Genomic DNA, 15,791 nt, shown 5'->3' on the forward strand with positions numbered 1-15,791 from the left:
CAAGGCTTGATATATCTCCCCTCCTGTGTTCTGAGGTGCCTCTCCTCAAGCCCTGGCACCCATAAGGCACTAAGTTTAAAGCTTCTTGCCACACTTGATGCCTGTGCCCAAGGTAGACCACACTTGCGCCTGTGTCCTGTGGATCAGTCGTGTGGTACCTGTACCCTGGTGTGCCACTTCTTGTGGCTACTTCTCGCCTCATACTGTATGCCTGCCAGAGCAGAGGGAGGAGGCCGAGGAGGTGAATGTGTTCAGGAAGAGAAAAAGCCTCTGAAATAAAGCTAGAGGGAAAAAGACAGAGAGCTGCTGTTATCAGCCTCCCCTCCTCCTATCTCTCACACTCCCCACCCCCTCCCCCCTGTCTCATTAAGCCTCTCCCCCTTACTAGTCAGTGCTAGGGATTTCTCAGCCGGGATACATTTATTTCCTGTTGTATCGGAGTAACCTGGAGATCTGGGGCATGGAGGGTTGCAGCAGTGGCCATGTACAGTAGCACTGAGCAGGTCGCGCAGTTGGAGTGACAGCAGCACGTTGTTGTGGACATTGTGTGGCTGATTTGTGTGCAGCTCACTGCCTGGTACCATCACAGACAAGAGGGGAAAATGACAGAAGAGATCTCGGAGGTCCCCAAAGAATTACTGGGTGAGAGTTGAAATAATGTGTCCTGTATGGATGGTTGGTGGTGTGGGCGACCGCTGTGTGTGAGCGCCGTGCCCGGGTGTATGTGGCTTGCAGGTGACACAGCGGCGCTTCTGCTGCTACTGCTGGGAGGTATCAGCGTTACACGGGTTAATGGAGTGGGCGTGGCCGTGCATAGTACGCTGGAAGCCTGGATGCTGGGTCTGCTGCTGTGGGCTGGGGCTGCTGCATGTATGGCTGTGTGCACTGACAGCAGTGTACTCTCACAGGCCAGGGGAGGGCACAGAGTTTATTTGGGATCAGGATGGATTTAAATACTCGCTTTACATCCAGCCTCGATAGAGATAACAGGCGATGTGCCCCTAAACAGGGTCATGCTGCAGCTGTATATTACACTAAATATCTGACACCTGCACAGACCTCTATGGGAAAGTTATGTTTGTTTACAACTAATATTAATTCCATAGTGCCTTCTAAAGCCATATTCATATATAAATAGTAATATGCTAAGTCCCTTAAAAATAAATGTCATTTATTTATTGGTGTCAGGGGCATTTCTAGAGGGTGAAGGGGGTATGGCTAGCACTTCGTACAGTGCAGTGTATGTACTATTTAAGACATATACAGGACCAGTGATGACGTAAGCCTTTAGGTGCAACAGTGGGGCAAGCAGGTCAGAGCTGAATGTGGGCACTATTCCACAATCCAAGATCCCTGCTCTGTGATGGGTTTCCGGGTAACTGGATTCTCCCACCCACGACACACACCCTTGCATTTGCCTATGGGTGTATAGATTACGTTATGGTTAGCATGAATCCGGGTTCAGTATGGTATGCCGGCGACCAGCATACCGGCGCCGGGAGCCCGACCGCCGGCTTACCGACAGTGTGGCGAGCGCAAAGGAGCCCCTTGCGGGTTCGCTGCGCTCGCCACGCTATGGGCACGGTGGCGCACCACGCTATTTTATTCTCCCTCCAGGGGGGTCGTGGACCCCCACGAGGGAGAATAAGTGTCGGTATGCCGGCTGTCGGGATTCCGGCGCCGGTATACTGTGCGCCGGGATCCCGTCACTCGGCATACTGAAGACCACCCCATGAATCCTAACTGTGATGACCCCAGGCTTGTTTTTTTTTTTGGAGAGAGATAAAGTGGACGGAGATAAACTGCCAGCCAATCAGCTCCTAACTGTCATGTTACAGGCTGTGAACAGGAGCTGGTTTTCTGGTACTTTATCTCCGTCCGCTTTATCTCTCACCAAGTCTCAGTACATAGACACCAGTGACATGCTGTGAGGTGCGGCACGTGAGAAGATCTATTATAAATACATTCTTTGCATTCTTATTATTTTCATAGTCGGAAGTCTGGAGTAAAAAATATATGGCAGGTGAGGCACCTATCTTTTCCTCACATCTCTGATCAAAGCTCGCCAAATTTCCAGCAGTATACACTGCTGCACCTTTGTATAATGTCCACATGAACCCTTGGGCTTATATAATTGTATGTAAATCTGGCTCTGGTACAGGACACCTCAGTGGAGTCAGGATTCCTGTGTCGGTCACATGACCGTCAGGATGCTGACGGTCATGTGACTGATGCCAGAATCCCGACACCACTCAGGAAACTGGTGCTGGGACACCGACACCCAAAATCCCGGAGGCAAGTATTGGCAGATCATGTTAGGGTCTGGGGAGTGGATTAGGGTAAGGATCTGGGGGGGTAGCAGTATCCGACCACTGGAGGGGTAAGCCCTAGCTGCCCCCCACCCGGAGTGCTAGGGAAGGGTAAAATTGGCCCCCTCCGATGTCTGGATCCTCAGTGTCGGCATGCCGCTGTCGATCATGTGGCTGCCGCTATCCCGACCATTTACATGTCTTAAATGCCGGAACGTGCATCATCATTTTGATTTCATTTATACAGCCTTCAATTTGGGTGTGGTATGGTATGCCGGCGGTCGGGCTCTTGGCGACCAGCATACCGGCGCCGGGAGCCCGACCGCCGGCTTACCGACAGTGTGGCGAGCGCAAATGTGCCCCATGCGGGCTCGCTGCGCTCGCCACGCTGCGGGCACGGTGGTGCGCTACGCGCGCCACGCTATTTTATTCTCCCTCCAGGGGGTCGTGGACCTCCACGAGGGAGAATAAGTGTTGGTATGCCGGCTGTCGGGATTCCGGTCCCGGTATACTGTGCGCCGGGATCCTGACAGCCGGTATACTGAAGACTACCCTTCAATTTATGTGTGTTGCCAGCTAGCCTATAGATATCTAATTTTGTGACCGATGTTGGCTACTGATTGTACAAATAGGATTGTATTTTTTTTAATTTTTTTTACATATCCTTTGGAGAATTCTAAAAACTACTGTTTACTACAAGTAGACGATTTTATCTGATTAACAAAGTCTGTCATTCTATTATTATATTATGCTGTTGTTTTTCAACACATATAGTAATTGGAAACTGGAATTGAGCTGTTGCTTATGTAATCAGTAATGTAATGTGAAAACAGGCCCTTGGTAGATATAAATGGTTGCAGTATTTCCCAAATATACTGCAGACCTGTTAGTAGCTAGATGGAAAATGTTCATGTTGGGCATAAGTCATCCATAGAATGATACAATAATAATACAATGAACTGATAACTATTTAAATAAACAGCACACACTACAAATGTAATATAGAGTGAAGTTGACAACTGTGGTCATTTGCCTGCGTTGTCTTCTAAAGCTACATGTGGCTAAGGCTCATATTTACTTTTTCTTGTTAATTTACAGTGTAGAATTCTTTGCTTTTGTTCAGTTGTGTGGCCTATAAATTATTGTCTTTCATTTTGACTTTTGTGTATATAATCCAGGGAAGAATGGCATATTCTGTATATAGGCCTTATGGCACTGGGTGCCTGAAGGTGTCTTGTGAGAGCTAGGACGCTGTTTATTGCAGTTTGTATAGGGATAAAGATCACAGATTAATATCTGTTTAGGAATGGTGTGATAGATCATCCTGTCGTATGGGATGCTGTCGGTCACATGATGGACCACGGCATCCCGAATCTGAGAATGCCGATGGTTTTGGGAGTTAAGGGGTCTATTTACTAAGCCTTGGATAGTGATAAAGTGGATGGAGAAAAAACACCAGCCAATCACTGTCTAACTGCCATGTCACAGGCTGGGTTTGAAAAATGACAGTTAGGAGCTGATTGGCTGGTACTTTATCTCCATCCACGGCTTAGTAAATAGACCCCTTGTACCCTAACCCTCCTCGGTGGTGCTAGGGCTGAATCTAGGGGGATGGCGGCTAGGGCTAAATTTCGGCTAAGGCGCTACTTCCCTAGTGCCTAACCCTAACCCCCCCCCCCCCCTCCCCGTAGTGCCTAACCTTAACCCTACTTCCCCCCCCCCCCCCCCCCCCCCGCCAACCCTACTACCCACCTCTATACTTGCTGTCGGTGTCCTGGCGCCAGTATACTGACAAGTGTCGGGATTCCGGCATCAGTCACATGACCGATGGCATCCCGACTGTAGGGATGCCAAACACATCCCTTTAGAATCTGTCAGGTGTCAGCTAAAACTGATGATAAATATGGTGGGATAGTGACTGCATCTGATCATGCTCATTAGATTTGTCAGACCCATTTAGTCCACATGTGCATGCACTTGTATGACCAAATCTGACAAACCTTATAGGAGTGTTACAGTATGCCTGCTGTCAATTCACTGACCACCTATTTTGGAAATTTAGGAACCAGCTATCTTCTTCTTTAACGTTAAACTCCTGAAGATATTGCTATGTAATGTCTGTATTTGTTAATCATTTACTTTATCCATTACAACTTTCCATCCTTTTTCAAACCCTTAATGAAACTGTGTACATGAATGCCTCTTTTAAAGTGCCCAAATAACCCAGGTTAATGCAGGGTCAAACCGGGTAGCGAGCAGGTTTGGACCCATGTAACAGGGCAGTATATTCAGGTCCGATGTGCAGCAGGAGGAGATTGGATATCTTGGCGCTTGGAGATGACATCATGGGTGCAGTGTGAATGGCACTGAACTGGGATTAACTCGGGTCTGTGCCGCAGTGTGAAAGGGGTCTGTCCCGGGTCTAACTTGGTTTGGAACAGTGTTCCAAATCACGGGTCAGACCTGGGACTTTGGTTTGACTAATGACTTGTACAAAAGTTATTACTTGTATTTGTTAGTATGCTTGTATACTTTTGCAAGCTATGCCCAGCCATTACCATATCATTATCAATTCTCTAGGCCAGTGATTTTCAACCTTTTTTTACTCGCGGCACACCGAACAATAGGGGTAATTCCAAGTTGATCGCAGCAGGAAATTTTTTAGCAGTTGGGCAAAACCATGTGCACTGCAGGGGGGCAGATCAGATATAACGGGTGGTCTTCTGTATGCCGAATGTCGGGATCCCGGCGCACAGTATACCGCCGCCGGAATCCCGACACCCGGCATACCGACAACTATTCTCCCTTGTGGGGGTCCACGACCCCCCTGGAGGGAGAATAAAATAGTGTGGCGCGCGTAGCGCGCCACCGTGCCCGCAGCGTGGCGAGCGCAGCGAGCCCGCAAGGGGCTCCTTTACGCTCGCCACGCTGTCGGTATGCCGGCGGTCGGGCTCCTGGCGCCGGTATGCTGGTCGCCGGGAGCCCGAGCGCCAGCATACCGTACGACACCCGATATAACATGTGCAGAGAGAGATAGATTTGGGTGTGGTGAGTTCAATCTGCAATATAACTTGCAGTGTAAAAATAAAGCAGCCAGTATTTACCCTGCACAGAAACAAAATAACCCACCCAAATCTAACTCTCTCTGCAAATGTTATATCTGCCCCCCCTGCAGTGCACATGGTTTTGCCCAACTGCTAAAAAATTTCCTGCTGCGATCAACTTGGAATTACCCCCAATATTTTAAAATTCCCAAGGCACACCATCAGTTCCCCACAGAAAAAAACTAAACACACACATTGGCCCTCATAGTAAAAAAATAATAATTCACACATACATTGGCCTACACAGAAAAAATGATCACATTGCTCCCCACATAAATCATATTGCTCCCTACATAAATCCTATTGCTACACATATAAATCAATCACATTTCTCTCCACATAAATCCTATTGCACACCACATGAATTATTCACATTGTTCCCCCCATAAATCCATAAATTCTTATTCTACCCACATAAATCCTATTTTTCCCCATAGGAGAAATAAAATAAAAAATATTATCATCAGTGGCGGGGATTGTTCATAGTGGAGTTCTGCGAATACTGAGCAGCGGGCGGGCCGGCAAGTGTGGATGTGGGTGGGCAAGTAAAGCTGTGTATGCAGGCGGGAACTGGAAGATGTGTATGCAGGCGGGTGGGCTGGCTGGGTGGTGAGACGCGGCGGCCGTGACCTATGATATCACACCGTTTTCAAGGCATAGGTCACGTCCGGAGCACGACTGATCCTCTAAGAAGAGCCTGGGCCAACAGTTCACTCTGAAGGTGCAGGAAGCTGCTCTGGTTGAAAAAGCCTGCTCTAGGCCTATCTACAATATCCTTTTTAGGGTTTCTTTCTATTTCAGATTACACAGTTCACATCTTTTATAATGGTGTATCCACCTCTCCCACTTTTATTAATGGTTTCTTAAGGTTTTATCTAAGGCACCTTTATATTTGATATATCCTACATAGCGCCATAACAGGATGGCAGTGCACCCTACTCCGCACCTGAACCCTAACACTACGCATCACAGCCTGGTCCCCTGATAAATCCATTCAGCTTCCAGCACCACCACTATGCTGTTGACAATAAAATATATCTATTCACTCCTCAGTACATTTCTACCATACTGGCTCTCGTTTAGTATTATTTGTTCCCTTATTTCTATTTAAATGTCCAGTTGCTACCTAAACCTTCTGTCCAAACAGACTTGGTATGATTTCCTCCGTTTAAAAGATTTTTCTGTCCAAAACCCCAAAATGTTATATTAGGTGACCTAAAATAAAATACAAAGCTTTACTTATTTAGTCTAGGTGGATATGGTGATTTGGTGGGTGGCTTGAGGCATCCTAGTGGACCATTCAGAAGGCTGGCCCTTCAGCAGCAGACTTGCAGAATTGTGTCAGTTCCTCCTCTTTGGACTTCTCAGTCATATGAATAGAACGTTCATGGGGGTGGGACTTTAACAGCCCAGCTAAGGCCCACCAAAGCAGTAGAGAGGATCTTCTGGTTTGACTGTTAGACACAAGACATTGCTAGTTCCATAGAGTTAAGCTAGGAACACACTGGAGCGACAGACATTTGTTCTGATATCGGAAAGAATGCCCTTGAGCTCAGATTCTATGTACACACTGGAACGGGCTTTATGAAGGATGGAATGATCATGTCCCGCCCTTCATGAGCATAAACAAGGTCACTAGTGTGTAAATGCTGATTTACTTACAGGACTAAAAGCAATACTTAAAACCACACTTAATACACTTTATTATCGAGCCGCTGCGGCCGCTATATGCAATCCTTAGACTACGTACTTATTACTCAGTTTGCGTACAAAGTCCCGTACCGTGTACGCACTTTGCGTACTAACGCCGTGACGGGCGTACAAAGTACACGCGGTGCATACACACACCACGACACGCCGTGAGCACTATGCAGCTTCACGTGTGTCTGTAATACACTTACAAATCTAGCAGAGAAAGAAACATGACACCAATTGTATTTAGGAAGTTAGAATCCGACCCGCCAATATATAATTGATAAAAGGGGGGTTACAACAAAGATACAATTACAATAACAGAAAAGAGGCTACAGTCAATGGTACATACGTTTGGTTTCGCCTGCGCTTCCCGGTCCGGTCCTCACTCATCAAGGTAGATGACCTTCAGAGATTGAGAGAGTGACCTGATCTGCAGCTGGCTTTTTATACATTTGTCCAAAACCTAACTCAATGGGAACTGTAATCTCTTTGTCCATTGGACACTGGGATGGTCGTTTACAGTACAGGAGAGGTCATAGGTCAGTTTGAATAGGTGGGCGATGTCTGTTCCAGGTGCACTTGCAGATGTTCTCCTCTGGGTTCCCGCCGCATATCAAGAGCACAGTAAATACAGTTAATATTTATATTCTGCTCCTGCGCATAACTATTCGCAGGAACGTGTGATCTTCTGCAAACCAACACCGGAATATTGCTCTTAAAATACCCTACAGCTGGATACCAAACACCACCTTATAATCTAGTTATGTCCCCTCCTATCCTGTAAAGGTGAATCCCTTTGTTCTTTTACCATTTTAACAAGTGTAACTCGCTAGTGTGGTGCAGGGAGACTATGTGTACATTGTGCACTATTTGGATTAAATATGTAATGTGTTTTTATGGCTTATCCATGCGATTACAAACACTACCGTAATTACTCATATCACGCGCTAATACGCAGGACCACGGGAGCGACTATACGCAAATTGCAAATATGCGCACGCACGGCAGAACAACTACGCGCACGGAGGCCATCTATGTGCAGTTTGTACGTGATGTGTGTACTGAAATATTTTCGACTTCGACAGTCCACCCTTTGGCAGTCATCAATAACTGCCACACTCTACTACTAAACAGAAAATATTATCTACACAATATATACAAGTTTGGATGATCGGGGGAGAGCAGTAGGTGGGAAATGTGTAACCTAGTGGGATAGTAAAAAGCATGTATGTATTAATGTCTGAGGGGCATGTATCATTGTGCCGTATATGTTCTAAATAAGCTTTGAGGTATTGTGAGGTATACATTAAATCAGGCATGTCCAAACTGCGGCCCTCCAGCTGTTGTGAAACTACATATCCCAGCATGCTCTGACACAGTTTTACTGTCAGAGGATGCTAAAGCTGTGTCAGGGCATGCTGGGATGTGTAGTTTCTCAACAGCTGGAGGGCCACAGTTTGGACATGCCTGCATTAAATCCTTCTCATCCCGTATTAAGGGTCTGTAAATGGGCAAACAAACACTACCGAGCTGTTTTCTGCTTCTTAGTCCAACAAATGGGGTGCACATTTAGTTGATGATACATGGAGGGAGAACATATGTGAGTGCTAGTATATGTGGCTATCACCTGTCGACTATGTGTACCATTAACTGGAGGTTGCAGAGATGAAGACCAGACACATATATAAAAATACATTCACATAAACATTTTGGGTAGGGTTGACGTCTTTTCCGGTTGGATGTATCTGGGCAGAGGGGGAGACAGAGAAAAACGGGTAAAAGAAACAGGCCATGAAATTCATTTTTACAATCCTTATCATATCACAGTTTCTATTGAGGGGTCATAAATTAAATCTGCTGCTGTAACAGCGCTCTCGCTCCTGTTCTGTGCTTGTGCCGCGTTAGAATTCGAACACACCTGAATATCAGACTAATAATTATGGTGACTCCCAGGATACAAAGGAGAAACTTCCCCACACTCATAATGACATTTTGAGCCCACTCTCCTAACCCTGAGAACCATTTGCGTGGGTTCAACCAAGAGACCCTGCCGGTCAGTTCATTACCCACAGTCGCTAAGGTAAGGTTGTGCTTCCTCCTGAACTCCCACTTCAACTGTAAGATCTCATCCATCTTGTGATCGATGATCTCCGTGGGGTCGTCAGTGCTATTCGTGATATACATACAACACTTCACGCCATATTGAGTTGCTAGGGTAACACAGTACCAACCTGTCACGGCTGTGACGTAATTAAGGACCATCCTGTGCTGGATCAGTTCCTTCTTGTAGGCTTGTAACTCCCTTCCCATATACCTGAAGGTGTTATCATATATCTCGGTGATATTGTCTATCAAGTTCGCTAGCGCATGGATGTACCTATAATTTATAGTTCCTCTGGCAGTACGGGTGATATCTAATGCGAGAAGGAACTGAATCCTGGTGGATTCATGAATCAAATCAGAGGCTGCGTGCTCTGTCCTATCTTTGAGGTGTCTCTTGATGATGTGTTCGTAGTGGGTATGAGTATAAGGAGTCTGAGCACTGTGGTGAACGTCTTTGATTTTGTCGTGGGTTTTGGTCATGACCTCTGGTAGTACCCTTCCAATGTAACACAATCCCTCAGAGCTTGGAGTAAGCCACTTGTACGCTTTCCTCCCACATTTGAAATAGGCATCATCTGGGAGAACAAACTTTCCAGGTAAAGAAACCAATCCCTAGTTCTCTCATTTGTTCAGTACAAGTATCGGGCTGTATGATATGGGCACAATACCCTGACGATACTTTTCCAACCCACATGGTCTTGCTTCCACGTGTATACCTATACCGAAAATGCCTCCCACTGTTGGCTATCTTGCGTACAAGTTCAGAGTCGATAGGAATCCTATCAGCTCTGTGTGAAAAAGTAATTGTCTGGTTATTCCAAGTCACTTCCCAATTTCCTGGTTTTCGGAAAATGGAAATATCAAAACACAACAGGGACCTATCTACGTTGTACTGGTGGAGCTTCAAACTAGGGGGCCTAGATATATTGAATTTCTTGTCCACCGGTTTCCCACCCCGTAATTCCAGTACCTCATCTATTGCTAAAGGGTATGGTACTAATCCTGACTTACTCTGTCCTTGAGGTACCTGTGAGCACACCCAGCATTCTATCTGGTTTAAGACCTTACCCACTAATGAGTGGTAATTACTCAACGGATGTCTGTCCATGTCGATATTAATGTTGGACTGACATCTCTGGATGCACCGTCTTTGACTATGTTCTCACAATTCTTACAAATACAATATTCATCAGACAATAACCCTTCACATTGCCTCCGAGCTCCATGACTACCAGAGCGCTTACTGATACCAGCCTTTACTCGAGTGATGTGCTGCTCCTGAAATCCTACAAATTCGTACTCGCCATCAGAACCCATTCCAGATCCTTGCTCGACCTCTCTGGGACCCTCACCAAAGCAAATTGTCCTGATCAAAAACAATATTACTAGCAGAACCCGAAACGCAGTCTCTTGTGATAGATCCATTTCATTAGGGGAAAGAAGGAAAATAAGGAGGAGAAAAGAAAGGAAAATGCAGGGGGGGTGGTGAAAAAAGAAAATGGTGCGACAACCGTCCTTGATCTTGTTGCTCTCCGCGCTCAGGTGCCGTTCAACAGTCCTGCCTCTCAGCTTTCCCGGAATAGACTCTCTAGTGATATGAGGTTCTCTTCACCTTGCTCTTTGTCACGAGTTTTCTCCAGGTCAGCGACCTTCTTGCAGTGGGACGAGTAGACCCAAGTCTCTCTTTCGGCAACCTTTAATGCTGTAGTGCTGGTTAACAAGACTTGGTATGGTCCTTCCCACCTGTCAATGAGGCAACCTGAGCGTAGAAAATTTTGTATCATCACATAATCCCCAGGCTCAATGTTATGACAATTACTGTTCGGTAGGTCAGCAGTGATCGCGCTGAGCCAAAAAAAAAGTGGGTCCCAGGGACCCCTCACTTTTAAAAATTGGGGTCCTACCAGTCTTTTTCTGGGTCCCATCGAAATGAAGGTTCTTTTTAAACTTTATCTTGTTTGGACACTACAAAAGTGTTGCAAGGTGGGGGGATGGGGTGACAATGCTGCTGGGCTGTGTAGCATGCAGGACACCCTGCACCAGAGGTGTAACTAGACATTTTGGTGCCCTTAGGCAGAAAGTGAATTGGTGTCCCACCTCCCAGACCGCAAAGTATAGGCAATGAGCGCCGAAGGCGCTCCACAAAATTTTAGGGGCATGGCTTCATGGGGAAGGGGCGTGACCACATAATAGTGCCAATTCACATTACACCACACAGTAGTGCCTCTTATACACATTGCACCAGGTAGAACCTCCTATGCACACTGCACCAGGTAGAGCACTTTATACATATTGCGCCAGGTACAGCACGTTATACACTTTGCTCCAGGTACAGCACGTTATACACTTTGCTCCAGGTACAGCACGTTATACACTTTGCTCCAGGTACAGCACGTTATACACTTTGCTCCAGGTACAGCACGTTATACACTTTGCACCAGGTACAGCACGTTATACACTTTGCACCAGGTACAGCACGTTATACACTTTGCTCCAGGTACAGCACGTTATACACTTTGCACCAGGTACAGCACGTTATACACTTTGCACCAGGTACAGCACGTTATACACTTTGCACCAGGTACAGCACGTTATACACTTTGCACCAGGTACAGCACGTTATACACTTTGCACCAGGTACAGCACGTTATACACTTTGCACCAGGTACAGCACGTTATACACTTTGCACCAGGTACAGCACGTTATACAATTTGCACCAGGTACAGCACGTTATACACTTTGCACCAGGTTGAGGACTTATACAAATTTCGCCAGTTAGAGCACGTTATACACATTTCGCCAGTTAGAGCACGTTATACACATTTTGCCAGTTAGAGCGCGTTATACACACTGCGCCAGTTAGAGCGCGTTATACACACTGCGCCAGTTAGAGCGCGTTATACACACTGCGCCAGTTAGAGCGCGTTATACACACTGCGCCAGTTAGAGCGCGTTATACACACTGCGCCAGTTAGAGCGCGTTATACACACTGCGCCAGTTAGAGCGCGTTATACACACTGCGCCCGGTAGAGCAAGTTATACACAATGCGCCCGGTAGAGCAAGTTATACACAATGCGCCCGGTAGAGTACGTTATACACAATGCGCTCGGTAGAGCACTGAGGCACATTGCACCAGGTAAGAGCACTGAGGCACATTGCACCAGGTAAGAGCACTGAGGCACACTGCACCAGGTAAGAGCACTGAGGCACACTACACCAGGTAAGAGCACTGAGGCACACTACACCAGGTAAGAGCACTGAGGCACACTACACCAGGTAAGAGCACTGAGGCACACTGCAGTAATCACCTTGTCCGTCGTCCTCCAGGTCTTAAAAAATGGGTAAAAAACGCGCCATAGCGCGTTTTTGCGATCACTGCACATACATATTTCATTATTAAAGTTTCTGGCTGGCTATCAGGGGGAGATCAGTTGTGGTGTGAATGGATGGGCCCCAAGTGGCTGCTTGAAGCTAAAAAAAAAAAAAAAATTTTTTTTCCCCTGTCTCTATTTTAAAGAGAGGGGGGGGCATGGAGCTGCAGTTCCATCAGCCCCATTGTTAATCCGGCCCTGCCCACTCCGTGTCCCCTCCTCTTACCACTGGCTTGCAGGCTGCAGCTGACGGCGGCTCGGGGAGCGGAGAGCAGACTGCTAGACAAGTCACTCGTTCGAGGTGCGTGACATCACTGATGTGGCGCGTGCACCTATTCTCAGCTAGGCAGCGCGGGCCTCTTCTTGCGATAGTGGCCGCGGTAGTACTAGCTGTAAAAGGGAGAGGGAGGGGCCACCGATGACAGGTGGCCCCACACACTAGTCAGCCCCCCCGGGGAACTCCCCGGTAACTGTAATGGCCAATCCGGCCCTGCACAGGATCCCCGCCACCAGAATGCCGGCTAACAGGGGCTATTCCCACTCGTGGGTGTCCACGACACCCATAGAGTGGGAATAGAACTCGTGGTGAGCTCAGCAAGCCCACAAGGGGCGAAGAAAACAAAGAATTATGCCAAAAGCATTTGGTTGTTATTTAAATATTCTTTTTTTTTAGTTTACAACTAAAATTTAACTTGAACATTTAGGCAATGACCAAAACGACATAACACTGCTACTGCACTGTGTTATATAGCTATTTAGCATAAACAAATTTCAGCAACAAATAAATACATATATGTTAACAGGGCACTTGCAGTAATTGCAGCTGATGGAGGTTAGTGCAGATTAGCTATCCTATCTGTATTTTCTAGTGTGATGGGTAAGCTGTATTAATATAGATGTTGAAGTGACAGTTATTATACAGACCTCTATGCATATTTACTTGCTCTGTTCAACTCACCACTGAATGAACGGCTGCCTGCTTCTGAGATACTCCCTAGGCTCCTCCCCTACTCCGTGCTGATTGGTCAATGGTGAAAGCTCTCCCTGCCCGGCCAGCCTCTGTATGTCATCTGGATCATCTGCCCCATGCATGCACTATGCCGTTTACACTGATGTTCTGCAGGTAGATCCAGCGCTCTCTGTCTTCACCTTACATCAAACACCTCTCTCTCCTCCCCCCTCCCCCCATCCCTCCCTGCCAGTTAAGTTGTGGGTGGCCAGAGCGATAATTGTAAACTTCTTTGTTAGGCACCACAGACCCCTTTATATGCCCCTGGACCTTGGAGTGTCTCTATACCCGCCCTGCTGCTGTGCCTTCTTACCATGCAAGGGGCACAGTCTATAGGTGAGACATGCCGACCAGGACAGTGCAAGGGCACAGAGTATCATGCTGTCTCTGAGCATGGACACAGCACAGCATGGAGCAGTGACTGACTCGAGCGGCACTCACCGTTGCATAGGAGGAGGGCGCTGGTGACACTGCTGGGTGAGCGGGGCCAGTCTCTGCCAGTGCTGCGGCACAGATACATACCAGGTACGTGCTGGCAGCGGAGCCTAGGATCAGCGCGCAGCGGGAGGAGGATTCAAGGGGCCAGTCTCTGCCAGTGCTGCGGCACAGATACATACCAGGTACGTGCTGGCAGCGGAGCCTAGGATCAGCGCGCAGCGGGAGGAGGATTCAAAGCCGCAGCGTGCCGGACTGGCGGCCAATGAGAGGGAGACACAGCAGGCTATGATTCGCTGGAGACTACAGGAGGTGACTGGTTGGGGAAGCAGCCAGTCACCTCTTGTGTGCCGCTGATTGGTTAGGGCGCTGACACACAGATCTAGAATGAGCGCGTCCTGTGGGACCCGCTCATCTTCTAAAAGTGGGTCCCAGGTGACAGTTTCAGGGTAAAATACGCGCTATAACGCGTTTTTGCGATCACTGGGTCAGGAATCACCAGCTTTAGATTTCTTTGTTGATTTCTCAGCTGCTGGCTCATCCTAACCAAATATTTCACAGTTATTTCATTATTGCATTTCAAATCATCCTGGGGGTCTATCATTACATGAGGTTGTCGACCAAAAAGAATTTCAAAGGGTGATAAGTTAAGCGGTGACCTGGGAGTGGTTCTGATGCTGTACAACACTAGTGGCAAAGCTTCTGGCCACAGCAATCCAGTTTCAGCCATCACTTTGCTCAGCTTGTTCTTAATAGTGCTGTTCACTCTCTCTACCTTCGCACTCGCCTGTGGTCGGTACGGAGTATGCAGCTTGCTACTAATTCCCATCAGTCTGCACATGACCTGAAAGACTTCACCTGTAAAATGGGTACCCCTATCACTTTTAATCACTCTAGGGATACCATATCTACACACAAACTCCTGCACAATTTTCTTTGCAGTGAACGTAGCAGTATTTGTGGCAGCAGGGAACGCTCCTACCCAGTTGGAAAACACATCGATACATACTAACACATATTTAAAATTCCTACAGGGTGGTAACTGTATGAAGTCGATTTGTATTACCTGAAAAGGTCCGTCTGTAGGAGGGATATGGGATGGCTCTGTTGGTATTGTCTTACCAATATTCTTCCTCAAGCAAGTAAAACATGTCATCGCTCTCTTACCTACATGAGAAGAGAATCCTGGCGCACACCAGTAGGCTCTTACCAGCTTGCACATACCCTCTTTGCCCAGATGAGTCAGACCGTGTGCCGCCTCAGCTTGACTTGGAAGATATGCTCTGGGGGCCACTGGCTTACCGTGTCCACCTGTCCAAAGTCCTGAGGACTCCTGACCATACCCCTTCGACTTCCAGACCGCCTTTTCCTGTAGGGAACACAAATTTTGCATTTTAATTAGCTATTGTGTGTTGACCGTGCTAAATGTCATCAGTGATGTGATGTTCGTCTGTATGGGGGTGCTTGCTGCTGATTTAGCAGCTTCATCTGCCCGGCTGTTACCAAGTGAGATTGGGTCTTGGTTGTAAGTGTGTGCTTTGCACTTGATAACAGCCACTCTGTCTGGTTCCTGTATTGCTGTCAGAAGCCTTTTGATGTGGGACGCATGTGGTACAGGTGTGCCAGCTGCCGTCATGAAATTTCTGAGGCGCCACAGGGCCCCAAAATCATGCACCACTCCAAAAGCATACCTAGAGTCTGTGTATATATTAGCTGACTTACCTTTGGCCAATTCACATGCTCTGGTTAGGGCGACCAGCTC

General features: G+C 47.3%; 1 protein-coding gene across 2 annotated transcripts in view; it reads left to right on the forward strand.

The window, feature by feature from the left end:
- Window positions 1–365: 365 nt before the first annotated feature.
- The window catches only part of CARMIL1 (capping protein regulator and myosin 1 linker 1), a 581,945-nt gene continuing 566,519 nt past the window's right edge, over window positions 366–15,791 (forward strand). For both annotated transcript variants that reach the window (XM_063923281.1, XM_063923283.1), the window contains exon 1: window positions 366–642. In XM_063923281.1, the coding sequence (XP_063779351.1) occupies window positions 603–642 (40 nt within the window). In that variant the 5' untranslated portion in view covers window positions 366–602. The remainder of the gene's footprint in view (window positions 643–15,791) is intronic.

This window comes from Pseudophryne corroboree, chromosome 5, assembly GCF_028390025.1.
Source record: "Pseudophryne corroboree isolate aPseCor3 chromosome 5, aPseCor3.hap2, whole genome shotgun sequence".
In the NCBI taxonomy this organism is placed as follows: domain Eukaryota; kingdom Metazoa; phylum Chordata; class Amphibia; order Anura; family Myobatrachidae; genus Pseudophryne; species Pseudophryne corroboree.